Source organism: Mus caroli, unplaced genomic scaffold, assembly GCF_978045245.1.
Source record: "Mus caroli unplaced genomic scaffold, Mus_caroli_1 scaffold_2, whole genome shotgun sequence".
Lineage (NCBI taxonomy): Eukaryota > Metazoa > Chordata > Mammalia > Rodentia > Muridae > Mus > Mus caroli.
Genome location: NW_028227257.1, coordinates 172,097,706 through 172,114,899, shown reverse-complemented (window position 1 = coordinate 172,114,899; position 17,194 = coordinate 172,097,706). Strand labels below are relative to the sequence as shown.

The following is a 17,194-nucleotide window of genomic DNA, read 5'->3' as shown; positions in this document are numbered from 1 at the left end:
GAGCACCGAAGCCGTGAGTTCCCTGGCCCCACCCATTTCCTGCTGTCAATTTTGGTCCCGCCTGTCCCCGCGCTGAGCCAGTTCCGCTTCCGACGGCTTTGGCGTTATAGCGCTCAGGGTCGCCATGGGCAAGTCGGATTTTCTGAGCCCCAAGGCCATCGCCAATAGAATTAAGTCCAAAGGGCTCCAGAAGCTTCGCTGGTACTGCCAGATGTGCCAAAAGCAATGCCGCGACGAGGTAAGTGGCTCAGGGTGGCCGCGACCCCTCCCTCGGCTTGGAGCCCTCTCCGGCGCTGTCTTCCCCATCCCGGCGCCTTCACGCCACTCTCCAGCTCCACGAGAAGTGGTCGCAGACAAGCACTCACTGATCACTTACAATCGCTAGGCTGAGCACTGAGGTTTTACATTTAGACTTCCCTGGTGGGGTCGGTCAAGACGAGGAACTCAAGTTGCTCCGCTTAATAGTGACATGGGCTTGGCCACTAATGGTAAAGTAGAGGTAAGAGTTGTACCCACCGGCAAGATTGTCGCTGAGATTTTTATGGAGAAAAGGGACTCTCCATGACATAAATGCTTCATTCCCGCCTTGCTACTGCTATCGTATAGTTTCAGTATGTGGGTTTCCAAAGGTACAGGCGTGCAGTCCATCGCACCTAGGAGTGACCTCTAAGTGTTTTTCCATATTTGCTTATATAATATAGTAAATTATATAAATATATAAATATCAGTATACCTTCACCCTTGAAGACTTAATTGTGTAATCAACATAACAAGTAATAGTATTATCTTTTCAATTAATGCCAAAATGCCACCAATATAACAAAACTAATAAAAATTCTTGTACATGATCTGATACATACTTATTTATTTTTATTTTGTTTTAGAGACAGTATCTCAGTATGTAGCTTTGGCTGCTCTGGACCTCACCATGTAGATAGACCAGGTTAGCCAAAAACGAGATAGACCTGCCTCTGCTTCCCAAGTGCTGGGATCAGAGATACACCACCCTACTTTATATTAATACTTTCTTGGTAGTCTTGTGGTGATGGGGACCAGAGAGGTTGTTTATTAAGCAGTGCTACAAGTTTTGTTTAATGTCTTATGTATGCCTGGCAAATGCTCTACCACTGAGCCCTCATGCACTGTGTCATATTTCTGTTATCTTATTTTGATGTGTGTGTTTATGCATGTGTGCATGCTGCACCAAACAGATACATTCATACGGAGATCAAAGGGCCACATGTAGATGGTTATTAACTTCCAGCTTGAGGGTCCTGGGATTGAAGTCATGTTGTCACATCTGGCACCAAGCACCTTTAGCCACTGAGCCATCTTACTGACCTTATACCACCTTCTTAGTAAGTCACCACAGACTGAACTGCCACTGACTAGATTGTAAAACTCTGTGCATGTTATTGTTTTTCTAAGACAGGGTTTCTCTGTGTGGCCCTGGCTGTCCTGGAACTTGCTCAGTGAACCAGGCCCAGGCTGGTTTTGAACTCATAGATATCTGTCTCTGCCTTTTTAGTGTTGGGACTAAAGGTGTGCAACACCATTGTCCGGCTTCAAAACTCTAGCTTACTTACACTCATTTCTTTCTTATTTATTGGTTCTTTTGTTTTTTTTGTTTTTTTTTTTTTTTTTTGCGATAGGGTTTCTCTGTGTAGCCCTGGCTGTCATGGAACTCTCTCTGTAGACCAGGCTGGCCTCAACCTTCCAAATGCTGGGGTTAATGGTGTGCTCCATCACCACTCAGCTCAGTTCTTAACCTTTTAGTTACCATGGGCCATCTACAATTTTTGCCTAATTTGTGCACTGCCTGAAAGAAATGATTAAGTTTTACTTTAAAAGAAATTTGGTATCAAAGACGAGTATTGCTTTTCATAAATTAAAATATGAGTCAAAATGTTATTCAATTCTAGAAACCCAAAGGAATGGATTGGAAGGGGTGGAGGGGATATCATGGCTCTGGCCTTCCTTCCTCTCGGTTTTCCCAGTATTTCAAGATGGGGACAGAAAAGGGAACATGTAAGAGCCACGCCCTCCTTCCCTTGAGTAGGGAAGGCAGGGAATGTACCTGAGGATAGCCAGCCAGAATCAACAGCCCTACCAAGGAAACACAGTAAACAGAACTGCTCATGTGTCCTCTTCTCATGAGAACTTATGTTCAGAAGAACATTTGAGGATGGTCGAATGGGTGACAGATGTGGTGGCACACACCTGAAATCACAGCACTTCACAGACAGAGACAGGAAGGTCTCAAGTTTCAGACCTGACGCTGCAGTTTAAGGCCTATGCCCCCATGTCCACCTCATTACATCCTAGCTTAAAAAGTGTTTTTAAACTATTTTCCCCCTCTTGCTAATTTCCTTCTAACTCTCAGGACAGAGTCCTTTCCAATATTACTTCGTAACCTTTAACGTTTTTCATGAATCTTAGCACTGTGAGACCCTGAGGATTTCCTTCCATGGCACAGGATGAAACATGGGACCACTCGTTAATTGATCTTTCCCAAAATGTCTAACCTGAACCTAACTAACTTTCAGAATAACAAGAACTAGAGAAAGAAGGCAGAAGGAAACCGTTCACCATCACGAGGGTGAGGTTCACAGCTGCGCGCGGCATTGGCCCGCCTCTCTGAGGCAGTGCTTAGGCAGGGAGGCTGGTTACGTTTAATATGTGTGCCAGAGTGTCTGGTTGTGTGTGCACACTTGCTCGCCCATGGAAGCTAGAAGAGTGTAAGTGTGTCTATGTGTGTGTGTGGGGGGGGGGGGGCGGGGAGATGTTGAAATATATAGGGTAAATTTTTCATTTCTACTTCATATGTACTATTGAAATTTTAGGTTCAGATACAGGTAGAAGACCTATACCAAGACATATGTTGTTGCTAAGTTTTTATGTCTTTGTGTGTGTGAGAAGAGGTGCTGGATCCTTGAGGTTGGTGTCCTAGGCAGTTGTGAGCATCCGGGTACTGAGCTCCTTTGCAAGAGCAGCCTGTTCTCCTCGCCACTTAACTATCTCTAGCCCCAGCATGCGTTTATTTAAAGCAATCTTAAAAAGTATGGCTATAATATATTTAATGACATCTAAACAAGGGGCATTAGTGTATTTTGGATAAAAGCTAAAGTAGAAGGAAACAAGTGAAAAGAATATCTGCAGTGAGAACTCGGCTATGACCCTGTAGTGATTTGAATATGCTTGGCTCAGGGAGTGAGATGTGGCTTTGGAGGTGTGGCTTTGTTGGAGTGGGTGTGACACTGTGGGCATGGGCCTTAAGACCCTCACCTAGTTGCCTGGAAGTTAGTCTTCTGTTTGCCTTTGGAACAAGATGTAGAACTCTCAGCGCCTCCTGCATCATGCCTGCCTGGATGCTGCCATGCTCCCACCTTGATGATAATTGACTGAATCTTTGAACCTGTAAGCCAGCCTCAGTTAAATGTGCTTGTAAGAGTTGCTTTGGTCATGGTGTCTGTTCACAGCAGGACAACCCTAACTAAGACAGACCCTTTGTGCTTGTTTCACCCTGCCAAGCTCTCTGGTACTCAGTAAGTGGGTTGAGCAGTCTACATGGTCGTCCCCACCCCATCCCACACATCACCTTCAGTATCTTGACCTTGAGTGTTCTGTATTTGACTGGGTTGCAAGATTCAATTCTGTGAACAGCAAACTTAAAAGTGAAGCTGTACTCAGTCAGTCCAGTATTTCTCACGATATCATGAGGACCTACATTTGGATCACCAGCAAAACGAGTTAAGGGAGGCAGAGGCAGAAGGAGCCCTGGAGCTCGCTTACCAGTCAGTCTTCCTAAACCTATGAGCTCCATCACCAATGAAGTAGCTGGACAGTGGCAGGAGCACTTCTTACTCCCACCTCACACACACACACACACTCACATCTACACACACTCACTCACAGGCACATACTCGCATGCATGCACATACACACCTACATATACTCATACCTGCATATGCACACACTCACAGACACATGCTCACATACATACCCACCTGCGGGGCAGTAGGCATGGTGCATGGAATAAAGGGAGTGGGAGAACACCCGAGTCCCTCCAGAGAGTTCCTTTGCTCTGGGCAGGCAGACACAGAGGACTGCCGCATGCTTTCCACACTGCCCCGTGGGTGTCTGGCTGTGGGAAGCCACAGGACCCCAGCCCGTGGGGGCGTGGACAAGGGGCAGTCCTAGGTCTCTGGACCTCACAGAGGCCAGAGATAACAGGTTCTCAGTCTCAGGCATCCCAGACACCACCGAACACCTCGGAAATGCTGAGAACAAAAAGGAGGCCCTGGGGGCGGCTTGGTCAGTCCTGGGGCTGAAGGGAGGATAGGGCAGGGAGAGAGGAGGCACTGGGTGGTGCCCATGCGGGCAAGAGTCCTTGGTTCTGCGCTGGAGCGCAGGAAGGCCTTCTGTCGGGAGGTTAGACAGGGCTCCTTAGGGGAAATCCTATGCACGGCAGGCCTTGAAGAGCAGAGACAGTCTGTGGTTTTAGAGCTTTATTGTAGAAATGCAGGGAGAAAGAGAGAAGGTAGAAAGAAATAGGCCAGCCATGGCCTGATAGAGAGAGGGGGGAAGGGAGAGAGAGAAGGAGGGCTAAAGATGAGAGTAAGAAAGGTGAGAGCTTAGAGAAAGAGAGGAGGGGCCAAGCAGCCCCTTTTATAGTGGGCTGGGCTACCTTGCTGTTGCCAGGTAACTGTGGGGAGGAGTCAACCCAAATGCCAGGAGCTGGGCCTTTATCTGCAGGACTGTTAGTCACAGAATTATGAAGTTGGGGGCTCTGTGGTGTCAGGCACCTGTCTCTGGAAACAGACTCACTTTTCTGACCCTTGTAGAGTTTTCTACTGGGTCACCAGAGCAAGCCTCATTCAACCAAAATAGGCTGTCTTTCACTACCCCACACCCACCTGTCATATGCTCACATAGAGTGTGATTAGAGTGATTTGACTTAGTAAAATTCATTTATCAAGACTGGAGAGATGGCTGAGAGCTCTAGCTGTTCTTCCAGAGCACCCAGGTTCTATTCCCAGCATCACTGCAGTCTGTCACTGTCATCAGTTCCAGTGACTCCAGCCCTGTAGCCTGTCCCCTTCAGATACTGCACATGGCAGTACATAGGCACACATGTGCACAAAACACCCAAGAGAAGAATTTGTCATTAACCCATTTGCAGGGCTTAATCGACTATTGTGTGTAAGGGGGGGGGGGGTGTTTTGATACTGTAGATAAGAATTTAACTACCTTTTTAACATATTTTGTAGAATGGCTTTAAGTGTCACTGTATGTCTGAATCGCATCAAAGACAACTGTTGCTGGCCTCAGAAAACCCTCAGCAGTTTATGGATTATTTTTCAGAGTAAGTAATTCAAAGACATCCTTACCTTGTAAGTTTACTCAGTGGGCATGTACTGGAAGTGCTCAATATTGTATGCACTGTAGAGTGTTGTCCCTTGTGTGTTGAGTTGGCTGTAGGCTCATCATTGTGCTTGGTCTTTATCTTCTTTTGAAATTAACCAAAGTGTGACGTTGTTAGAACTTTTTTTCACTTCAGCTCTGCCTGGCCTCAAAGCTCTCCCCACCTAGGGGCTTTAGGGAAGCACGTTGGGATGCGTGTCCTGCGTTTCCCTGTGCTTTAGGTATGTCATGGGTATGATGGCACTCAAGTGGCCCCTCACTCAACTCTTGTGCTCCTGGGAGAAGATTGGTGACGTAATACTTTTAAAGGGCTCAGAAGCGTGTCTAGTTCTAGTAAAGCTTGTCTGATTATTAATAGCAATACTAGTCTTTTTTTTTTTTTTTTTTTCTTTTTTAACTACTAGATCTTTTCTGAGGAACACTTTATACATGTGATTAAAGATCTCAAAGGGCTTTTGTTTCTATGGGTTATATGTGTCAACATTTGAAATTAAATCTGAAAAACATTACAAATATTATTTATTAGTCCATTTAAGAATACCAGTATGCTTACCCTATGTTCAAATAAAATGGGGGCTTGGGAGAAGACTCCTTGAATCAAGTGCTTGCCAACCCCATTTGAGGACTAGAGTTTCAATCCCTAACATCCACAGAGCAGCCAAAGAAACAGGTATTGCCATTAGCCCTCAATCCCAGTGCTCAGGAACAGAGACAGGCAAGCCACTAGCTAGACTGTACATGGTAGCTGTCTTCAGACACACCAGAAGAGGCCATCAGATCCCATTACAGATGGTTGTCAGTCACCATATGACTTCTGGGAATTGAACTCAGGACCTCTGGAAAAGCAGTCAGTGCTCTTAACCACTGAGCTACCTGTCCAGCCTTCCCCCACACTCCCCTTCTCTTTTCTTGATTTAAGACAGTCTTACTGTGCACCCAAGGATAGTCTGGAACGTAAAATCCTCTTGCTTCAGTCTTACAAATGCTGGAATTATAGCTCTGTTCCACCATACTTGGCTGAAATTTTTAATAGAAAAACCAAACCAAAGCAACATACTATATTTCAAATACAAAAACATATTTTACATTTTTACAAATGTCTTCAGTATCTCACTTAAAAGGCAACTGGATTCTCCCTTTCCTTGCACATTTACAAAATACTGTTTGAGGACCATAAAGGAAGTTCAGCCTTAGCATGGATGGGTTGTCAGATGAGGAAAGCACTCGAAGGATCTTCCCAAAGACACTGCACTGAGGCGGTGTGTGCAGGGTCCTTGGAGTAGTTATAATACTGAGGCTGTACCAGGACAGAGAGCATGTATGTGCTGTTGAATTACAATCCACTGCTCTACTTTTTGGGTGGATCTTGTACATCCAAAAGGTCTTGTAATGAAGGCATCTTAGTCTGTTGAAAAATACTGAATGACTGAGTTACAAAAACCTCCCTTTGCAGTAGTGACCTCATTTATTGTGCAGTGTCATCTGATTATGCTCATTAATAGCAGCACAGATGCTGTCAAACAGACCTTGGGATGAGAAGTACGCTGAGCTCAAGCTGGCAGGTTCTACTTGCCACATTTCTAATCGTGACTCAGAAGCTCAATCCTGTGTCCGACCACACAGTGCCTGTTCTTACACGACTAGCACGAGAGTCTTACTTTGATTTTGAGAAAGTGTATGCCAAATGCCCAGTTGGGAATAATGGGAGCTGCTGTGTCTTCTGGTCTGTTATGTATGCCTCATGAGAGTAGTTCACCTCCCAGCTCGGTTGTATGGGTGCTTTCCTTACAGCAGCTGTGAGCACAGCGGCAGCGGGTCATCTGCAACCTTCACTCCGTCACAGTGTTAGCCAGGTGGCCTTGAAGGCTCGGGTGGAATACAGCCAGCAAGTTTTACTGCTCCATGGGTCAGTCTAGATAAAGCTTGTTTGAGTTTTCCGGTTATTGGCATGGGGTTACAGAGTACATCCATTGTTGGATGGCTTGAGATCACCCACTACCCATGACCTTGCTTTGGATGCAAAGCTGCTGGTGGGTTTACCTTCCATCTTGAAAATATTATTCATTTATTCACTAACTTATTCATTCATTTGTGTTTTGAAGCAGGGTCCTGTTACATAGTCCTGGCTGACTTGGCACTCACTATGTAGTACAGGCTAGTCTCAGGTTCAGGTTAGTCCTTGTCTGGGCCTTCCCAGTGTTGGAAAGACAGATATCTGCCATGAAGCCTGTTTCCCTTTCATTGCTTTTAATCTCTCCAAGACCACAATGACAAATGTAAAATTAGTCTGTGACTTACCTAAAACTGTCGTGAATACCACTGGATGCTCAGGCCGTGCACTGGTAAAGAACACTGTGGCAAGTGCTGCATACTTCCTGGCTTTCTCTCCTTTCTCCCTCCTGTTCATGCCACTGTTTGCTGGAGGCTGCCCTTCTGTCCCTTGAAGTCTCTATGGCTTTTCCCCGTCTTCATCTTCTGTGGCCTGTCTGAGTGGATCGCACTTCTAACTCCTCACTGACATACTTTTCTCTGTGCTGTCTTTCATGGCAGTCTTACTTCTGCTTCCTGCTTTTAGCTTCTTGGTTACCAGAACGTTCTTCAGGATGATTCTCTGATCTGTCTGTGTCCTCCCACAGTCACCTTAAGTCACAAGTCACCATAGGTCACATCCTTTTAACTCTTGCCTTGGGGCTGAAGGTTTTACGTTTCTGTGACATTCCCTGACGTTCCTGGGTGATGGTGTGTAGCTGGCTTGGGAACCTAACTTGAGAGTCACTGTGCCTTGCTGCTCACCGTGGTTTTCTCCCTCCCTCGCTCCCTCCCTTCCATCCTTCCATCTCTTTCCTGTTTTGTACATGTTTTGTGTATAGATTACATTTTTTTAAGATAGTGTGTAAAGTAATAGGTTTCATCATGGCATTTTCAAATGTGTTATTCTACTCATAATTCATAATTGCCTACTGGCCTGCCCTCCCTCCTTCCCTCCCTCCCTCCTCCACTGCTTGTCTCCTCCCTTCCACCCCCCAAGTAATAATCTACTCTTGTGTTGTCATGTCACCTGTTTTCTATTAGCCTCCTTTTCCTCTCCCTTCCTCTGTGGCTTTATCACACACACACACACACACACACACACACACACAGACCCCTTTAAATATAGGTTTCACATATGAGAGAAAACATATTTGTCTTTATGATCCGGCTTTTCTTAACATCATGATTTTTTTTCTATATTTTTTCCTTGCAAATATTATGATTTCATTTTTCTTTAAAAATTACTTCTTCTATGTGTATATGTGTTTTGCCTGTATGGAGACTAGAAGAGGGTGTTGAATCCCCTGGGACTGCAGTCAAAGACAGTTGTGAGTAGCCATGTAGTTGCTGGGAATAAAACCTGTGTCCTCACAAGGAGCTAGACTGTATCTTTAGCCCCTCTGTTTTTCTTTAGGACAGGATAATACATGATCGTCTTTCAAATTACAGATTTAATTTATTAATTTTCAAACTAAGTTTGAATGTTTTCCTAGTGCTTACATAAAACTAGAGCTATATAACGTGACTTTCAAGATGATTCAATACTTTGGCCTCATCTTCCAGGCACACCTTCTCCCTCGTGTAGTTCTTCCTCCACATCCTCATCACTGTCTTCTCAGAATGCAGCCTAAGTGGGTTGTGTCATGTCTCAAACACACCCTGTGTTCATGACTGTGTTAGCTGGGAACGGCCTTCCATGTTGACCTTTGAATTATATCCTGCTGTCCATGTTAACATCCCGTCTGGCAATGCCCTCGAGTCTGTTTACGATGTCTTCTGACTTTTCCTTTTAGTTGCCTTTACTGGAACTGCTTAGGCTAAGGTGTCTTTTGGCCACCTGGACAGAGTGGTATTGTTTTGCTGGAGTCGTCAGCACAGGGACCCTGTGATGGATCCTTTCTAAGGACACGTGCTAGCTTTGCTGAGGCCACACATCTCAACTCCAGGCTGACTTACAACCTCCCTTTGAAAGCCAATCTTCGCAGATCTTTCTCTGTTTACTTTTAAGGTTTGTGGCACATGGCAGTATAGGTGATTGGTGAGACTATTGGTCACTAAAGTTTGTGATTGTTCAAACTTCAGGAAGATGGCACATTATATTTATAGCAAGTACCTTAATGGCTCTCTCTCTTTCTTTCTTCACTAGGGAATTCCGAAATGACTTTCTGGAACTTCTGAGGCGACGCTTTGGTAGCCATCTTAAATATTATGAAAATAATAATTTCATAGTTGTGTGGGTTTTTTCAGGCTCAGCAGTGTCACATTTTGTTTCAGGCACTAAAAGGGTCCACAACAACATTGTCTACAATGAATACATCAGCCACCGAGAGCACATCCACATGAACGCTACTCAGTGGGAGACGCTGACCGACTTTACCAAGTGGCTGGGCAGAGAGGGTAAGAAGAGCGCAGACAGGAGCTGGTTGTCCGTGGCTCAGTTTCTAGGGGAGCCGTCATTTTCAGTCTCTGTCTGACTTTATGAGAAGAGGATATGTAGGGCAATCAGAAAGGTAGGAGGCCTTACAGTCCCTCAGGTGCCACTTTGGCCGTTGTGTTTCCTTTTGAAGCTGGGTCTTACACAGCCCAGGCTGCACTGCGACTTACAACGCTCCTGCCTCTGCTTCCTGGGTGCTGGGCTTACAGGCTTTGGAGCCTCAGCGGCCATGGGGAGGGCTTCTTTTACCAATGTATTCTCTATTAGGCACTTTTCATCCAGTGACGAAACGCCTGAGAACAATCTATTTTGACTCACAGTTGCTGAGAATTCAGCTCAGGATCACTTGGCTCCTGTGCTTCTCGGCTGTAGTGAGGGAGAACACCATGCCGGGGAGCACATGATGGGGCAAAGCCACGCAATGAGGCCAAGAGGCCGGGGGCTGGGGGTGAGATGCGCCCTTCCAGAGCAGGGCCCAGGGCGGGCCTGTTCCCTCCTGCCAGGACCCACCCACCCAGTCTCTGCCACCTCCCACAGTGCTGTCGGACTCGGAGTCCATGGATGGATTAATTCACTGATGGATCAGGGCCTCCAGATCCAGTCACTTCACAATGCCTGGAGACCAAGCTCTCAGCACATGAGCTCTGGGAAACCATAATGTTTGCATCAGGTTTAAGAACTATTAGCAGTTTGATGGCCTGAAATTGATCCTTAGGGCACACTTTGCAGATTCCTAAAAATTTCCAGCTTCCACAAAAGCACATGTATACATCACACACATACATACACTGCACCACACATGCACATGTGTACCACATATGCACAAATTAAAGTAATAACAATTAAGTTATTATTATTATTATTGTAAAAAGTTATTACTGCTAATAACTTTCTAGTTTTTCTTATCTTCATGTTCATCCTTCCTTTCTTCCTTCATTTACTGAGACGGTAGCTGTAGCTCACACTGTAAGCTACTCTAGAATGTATCCCAAGTTGACCTGGAACTCACAGATGTCCTCCTGCTTCAGCCTCCTGAGTGTTAGGGTTATAGCATGAACCATCATTGCTCAGCGATATAGTCCTTGTTTAGGAAATTCTTCGCAATCTTTCACGAGGTTAGAGTTCAAGTTTGCTCGTCTCTCATTTCTAATCTTTATATGACGAGAAATTAGGAAGGCGGGAACTTGGTGTCAATATTTTGCTTATTTAGTGTGTTACTTCATTCTAAGTTAACAGACCATTTAATAGTCATCAGAGAGCAATGTCGCTGTAACTACGTGAAGCATCAGCTGTTCCTAAAGTACTTCCTGTGTGTCTCGTTAACTGTTAACTCAGTGTAGCTGTGTAAGCACTGTCCTGTCTCAGGTCTGTGTGGTCCAAGATACTGGTGGGAGTCACTGCATGCATAGTGTGCAGAGGTGGAATGCTTTGCATGTGCACTTTACTCTGCATTTGTACGGTCACGCTGTTGTCTGGTTTTTGTTTTTAAGGCTTGTGTAAAGTGGATGAAACACCAAAAGGCTGGTACATTCAGTACATAGACAGAGACCCAGAAACCATCCGCCGGCAACTGGAATTAGAAAAAAAGAAGAAGCAAGATCTGGACGATGAAGAAAAAACTGCCAAATTCATTGAGGAGCAGGTGAGAAGAGGCCTGGAAGGGAAAGAGCAGGAGACACCTGTTTTTACAGAATTAAGCCGAGAAAATGAGGAAGAAAAAGTTACATTCAATCTGAATAAAGGCGCGGGTGGCTCAGCGGGAGCTACAACATCCAAGTCAAGCTCTTTGGGACCAAGTGCACTGAAGCTGCTGGGGAGTGCAGCATCTGGGAAACGGAAAGAGTCTTCACAGAGCTCCGCCCAGCCGGCAAAGAAGAAGAAGAAGTCTGCCCTGGATGAGATCATGGAGATTGAAGAGGAAAAGAAAAGGACCGCACGGACAGACTCCTGGTTACAGCCGGGGATCATTGTGAAGATTATAACCAAGAAGCTTGGGGAGAAATACCACAAGAAGAAAGGGGTGGTTACGGAAGTGATTGACAGGTACACAGCTGTGGTGAAGATGACTGACTCTGGAGACAGGCTGAAACTGGACCAGACGCATTTAGAGACAGTCATTCCGGCCCCAGGGAAAAGGGTTCTAGTTTTAAATGGAGGCTACAGAGGAAATGAAGGCACTCTCGAATCCATCAATGAGAAGGCTTTTTCGGCCACGATAGTCATTGAAACTGGACCTTTGAAAGGACGCAGAGTTGAAGGTATTCAATATGAAGACATATCTAAACTTGCTTGAGTTTGAAAATTTGTTAACAACACATTGAAACTTTGAAGCATCAAATTGATGTTAGCCAAGGCACTGTGTAACTCTACTGTGTTAGGGGATTTGTTTTGTATAAAAAAAAATCATCTATTTAAATACTAGTGAATAGTTGGGTAAATTTATAATAAAATCTTATGTTTTTTTAAGTGTCAAAACTGTTATTTTATCTTTGTTCCGTTTCCCTGATGGATTTTTACCATCATTAAAGAATACTATTGTAAAGTGTCATGAAAGAGAATTTGGAAAAAATAGCAATTCTTAAAGGCACAGTGGCATCTGTTTCTATTCAGGCAAACTTGGCCTGGGTTCTGACGAGCCACTGTAATCCTTTTCTTTTGCTGGAATAAGACCAGTGAAGAGATGTGACTTTATTTTATTAAGAAGTCCTTTAGAGTCTGTTGAGATGGCTCAGCAGTTAAGAGCACTGATTGTTCTTCCAGAGAGTCCGTGTTCAATTCCCAGCACCTACACAGTGGCTCACAGCTATCTGTAACCCAAGTCCCAGATCCACTGCCCTCTTATGGCCTTTGTGAGCACTTCATGACACGCTATCCAGACATTGGTGTAGGCCAAATACCCATACACAGAAAATAAATCGTACGTGTGTCCAACCTTTGGTTTCTCTGGTCCGTATTGGAGAAAGAACTGCCCTAAAATCCACATTAGATCTAGTAGGATCTAACTGGTGGTCCATAGGTGGTGAGATCATGCATTGGGTCATGATGTCATTTACAGAGTTCATGCTTCAGAACCAGACAGTCAGGTTAAGAATATATATATGTCTGTGTGTGTATATATGTATGTGTATGTATATATGCATATATACATGTATATAGGTATATATACATGTATATGTGTATATATATATTGCCTGTTCGTGCTTGGTTTTATTTACAGTTTTTAAAAGAACTATGGTGTGTGTGTGTGTGTGTGTGTGTGTGTGTGTGTGTGCAGCATATGTACAAGCCTGCAGAGGTCAGAAGAGGGCATTAGATCCCCTGGAACTAGAGTTATAGATGCCTGTGAGATGACATGGGGGCTCTAGGAACTGAAACTGAACCCCTCTGCTAAGCCAGCTCTCCAGCCTCTTGCATTTATGTTTTTTACCCTAAAGAAGGCTGATTTAGTTTACAATCATTTTAAAACATGGTTTTAAAAACTGAAAAACTTCTAAGTACAATCTCCACTAAGATGTATTTTTCTCAAATAAGGTTGCCAACCATTTAAGGTAAAATGCACACTTAATTGGTTTCGTGGCAACTCTGTGATTGATACTTGGGCCAAGCTTGTGAACACAGGCCAAAGGAGACAAAAAAGATGATTAATCAGCCTGCCTCACGAATAGCAGCTCTGTGTTAGTTGGCTGAGATCTCAGTTGTTCATACTGTGTATAACTAAATAGCAAGTTATCAGTTCTTAGGACCCTCTAAAGAATGATCAGTCTTGCTTACAGGGAAAGCTGGGGTTTGATTTTTTTTTTTCTCCAACTGTTGCCATTAACTTGATTTCCTTCTTTGAAATGCAAGATTGATTATTCATTTAAAATGGAAAATGAGTCACCAAAGTTCTGGTCTCAAGAGAGATTATATACAAACAGTTACTGATAACGTTACTTTTGCAGGTGAGGAATGTTGAAACACCAACTATTAAAGTTATTTCCCCTGAGTTACATGTACGGGGTTGATTTTTATAGAACTATTCTATAGAACGGTGACCCCAGTTTTTACACGTAAGCACATCTCCCATGTGGACAACACTATCCCTGCAACGAAGCTCAGTGGAAACCTCTATTATAAAGCAACCATGAAGACCTAATGTTCCCTGATTATTCCTGTGTTCACCCAAAGTCTCATAATTGACCTCCCTGTGAAGTAACAGCAAGGGTTTGATCCCCAGTGCTGAGGTGACATTTAACAGGAAGTGGGGTTTCACAGTATAGTCCAGTTCCTGGACTTGACCTCACTGGCAGCTTGACTCACCAACCAGGTTCTGGGTTACTGATTAACACATCATCCGAAAACAAATTCCTGAGCCTTTTTTGCAAATATTTATTTTTCTCAGGTGGGTTAGCAGGCCTTTTAGGCCACTATAATATCTGTGTTTATTTTGAGTTGCTGAAACGGGGGAGTAACTGCAAAAAGTATCAAGGGAGAAAAGGGTCCACATACAGTTTCCAAAACTATAAGCCATTAAGGCCGCTTGAGAAAGCTGTAGAGCTGAGGCACAAAATAATCCTTATAATGTCCATCGATGAAACCTTTCCCACTGTTGTGTACAAACCAGCAGGGAACGTCTGTTCCAAACACGATATCCGTCCTGTAGTCCTTCTGCAGGCCTCTGGGAGGAAGATGGCGCATAGGATTAGGGATGAGACAACACAGTGACAGGACATAGCTGGGAACAGCCCTTGCACCTGTTGTGTGCCTTTCTTACTATTTCTACCCACCCTCTACATCTTCCCTGCCACCCCACCAAGTTAAAAGAAATGTCAGTGTCTAGGGTTGGTCCTAAAACACGGTATAACCAGTGTGCACTCAAACAATTAAGACAGTCCTCAGAGAAGTTGGTCTCTGTGGATTCCTCCAGCAGTGCAACAGTAGCAAATGACTAGTAAAGACGAAGAAACTAAAACTCAGCACTGTGGGCCCACCGTGCTCCCCTCCCTGACGAATCTGAGGCACCCCTTCAGTTTGTGGTGGTTTAAGGGTGATGCCAGCAATTGATGAGCAAATTCAAGTTTTCCCCTTGGAGGACGAAGAAGATTGATATTTTGAAATACATGCAGCACACTGCCTTCAGTGAGCCTTAAAAGAATGGAGTGGGGCCCGTTCGGTTTCATTTACTAATTGGCAGGTCTCGGGCTTGCAGGAGGTGAAGAGGCTCAGTGTTTGCCCTTTGTCATAGAAAACACGGTTTGTTATGGAAATGCCTATGCTGTAAGGCGATTGCTGAGTGAGTCTCACCATTTCTCCATGCTTACAGATGTCTGTTAATAACCCACTATTTTGTGTCTGGTAAGCCAACACCATTTGGGTGGTATAATCAGAATCCACCATTGGACTTCATGGGTCTGTTCTGTGGTGGCATGCAGCATACATAATTTGAGATTTAATTGTGACTGCAAAGTTACATTTTAATTATGTGGAAGATGACGGCATTTCTGTACTGTTATTTCTAATAAGGAAAGTTAATTGCTTTATAAAATATCAAAAAGACAAAAATGCTTCAAAATTCTATCAAATGAGGCACAAGGGAGACAATTGAACAAGAAGGAGGGGACTGAAATTCAAAAATGAATAGTTTACACTCAGAGTGCCAAATTCCCACTTTGAAATGAAGCACATGGGTGTGATATATGTAAGAAAAACTACCCCCAAACACACAGTGTATCCATGGTCAAGAGGCTTTTACATAAAAATACACATGCCTTCTCTAGAACTGTGCCTCCTGGACATTTTATGATCTCTTCCTTTGGTCAACAGTTTCAGTCACTCAGTTTCTGACCGTAGGGCTCCAACATTCAGATGAGAGCGCTAGATTAATTCACCTTGCCATTCATTTCGTGATGTGTATGCACATACATGTGGTCATGATTTGCATTTAGTCTAGGCTATCTGACATGTCCTCTGGCTAACATTGTATGTACATGTATTGCCAGTGACTTGAGAAGTTTGACAGCATGCGAGGTGGCTTTTCTTATTCGTCCAGGACCTACCTGGTGACAGTCAGCTTATGTCCTTTCACCTCCATGCTTGCCTCGGGTTTTCCCGGCTCCTTTCCTGGTCTCTCATTGAAGATGTGGATGGCTGGCTCCTGCATAAACTGCCCTAATGACACAAAGCATAGACATGAATTTCCATGGACTCCAAGGCCTGTCACTGGGCTCGAGCAGCATACTGATCTGCCCTCCAGAATCGCTTTATACTTGGTGCGGGTTTACTAGACCATCAGTGAATAACTACCCACTTGATGGCAGCAGGCTAGGAAGGTATTAGAGAGTGTAGCTGAGATCATAGATGCAGGGTGGTTTGAAGTGTCACATGCTTATGTCTGAAGTCTTCTTAAAATACCTGATGTTATGGAGTCTACTTGTCACAGACTTCCTAAACCAAGTCACCTCTCTTTGGTCACAGAAAAACAAACAAACAAACAAACAAACAAACCTTAGCGTAAATTTTACCCTGTTTTATCCCTTGTCCTAAGTTGCCACTTTTTGTCATTGGGCAGATGGTGTTGGCCATAATATTCCCAAGTCATCCTGTCACGTTAAGCTCTCTGCTCTCATGGCCTTACCTGTCACCTCCCCAGCTTCTAACCATAGTCATCCAAGTCACCCGCATGCTGACAGTCGAAATACATTACCTAACAGTCCATGCACTCTAGGTGAGAATTTGTCTATGGGGGGAGCGTAGATCCCCAGGAAGTCCACGTTAACTGGGTGCTTCCTCCACACACGATGCAGCAGAACGGAAAAGAAGAGCTCTTTATTCAGGGTGAGAGTCACAGATTTTTCTTTCTTCACAGAGATGAGCACCCTATGGGAAAGCCAATGTTGAACTAGTTTCTAGATGATTTCAGAGCTCTCTCTCTCTCTCTCTCTCTCTCTCTCTCTCTCAATCTCTCTCTCTCTTTGTGTGTGTGTGTGTGTGTGTGTGTGTGTGCCCACCCATGTATGTATGCATACATACTAGTGGAGATCAGAAAAAGACAACTTGCAGGGCTCTCTTCTCTCCCTCCACTTTGTGGATCCTGTCTGAGATTGAATTCGGGTAATCAGTCTCAGAAGCAAGTGCCTTTGCACCCTAATAACAAACTCTCGGTTCCTCCAGCGAGAGCTTCACTGCATCAGTGCTGTGGGATGTCTAAAACAGTCAGTGGCCAGGTCCTAGCTGAGAAGACACTCTTGCATAAAATACAATCATACCATTTGGAGCATACTTGATGTAGTCGGCTCCAGATTCCAATGAACCGGTCTGCTTACATAT

The 17,194-nt window shown here is 44.4% G+C and overlaps 2 protein-coding genes across 3 annotated transcripts in view; one reads left to right on the top strand and one right to left on the bottom strand.

The window, feature by feature from the left end:
- The first annotated feature begins 64 nt into the window (after window positions 1-64).
- On the top strand, window positions 65-12,365 carry Kin (Kin17 DNA and RNA binding protein). 2 transcript variants are annotated; one of them, XM_021150185.3, is made up of 5 exons: window positions 65-238; window positions 5,271-5,365; window positions 9,602-9,645; window positions 9,730-9,852; window positions 11,380-12,365. In XM_021150185.3, the coding sequence occupies exons 1-5, from the start codon at window positions 125-127 to the stop codon at window positions 12,180-12,182; spliced, it is 1,179 nt and encodes a 392-aa protein (XP_021005844.1). In that variant the 5' UTR covers window positions 65-124; the 3' UTR covers window positions 12,183-12,365. The 2 variants fall into 2 exon arrangements, with proteins under 2 accessions (XP_021005844.1, XP_085691328.1); XM_085835202.1 differs by lacking the exon at window positions 9,602-9,645 and having other exon boundaries at window positions 97-238.
- A 1,872-nt stretch (window positions 12,366-14,237) lies between these two features.
- Window positions 14,238-17,194, bottom strand: part of Itih2 (inter-alpha-trypsin inhibitor heavy chain 2) — a 34,696-nt gene continuing 31,739 nt past the window's right edge. Inside the window, exons 19-21 of the mRNA XM_021184669.3 lie at window positions 16,572-16,744; window positions 15,925-16,036; window positions 14,238-14,546 (exon numbers count right to left, since the gene is read on the bottom strand). Coding sequence (XP_021040328.1) covers window positions 14,399-14,546; window positions 15,925-16,036; window positions 16,572-16,744 — 433 coding nt within the window. The 3' untranslated portion in view covers window positions 14,238-14,398. The remainder of the gene's footprint in view (window positions 14,547-15,924; window positions 16,037-16,571; window positions 16,745-17,194) is intronic.

Excerpts from the sequence above, each read along its gene's own strand:
- Kin (XM_021150185.3), top strand. The coding sequence starts at position 125 with ATGGGCAAGTCGGATTTTCTGAGCCCCAAGGCCATCGCCAATAGAATT. Across the intron at positions 239-5,270 it reads AAAAGCAATGCCGCGACGAG|AATGGCTTTAAGTGTCACTG; the intron begins GTAAGTGGCTCA and ends CATATTTTGTAG. Across the intron at positions 5,366-9,601 it reads TTTATGGATTATTTTTCAGA|GGAATTCCGAAATGACTTTC; the intron begins GTAAGTAATTCA and ends TTTCTTCACTAG.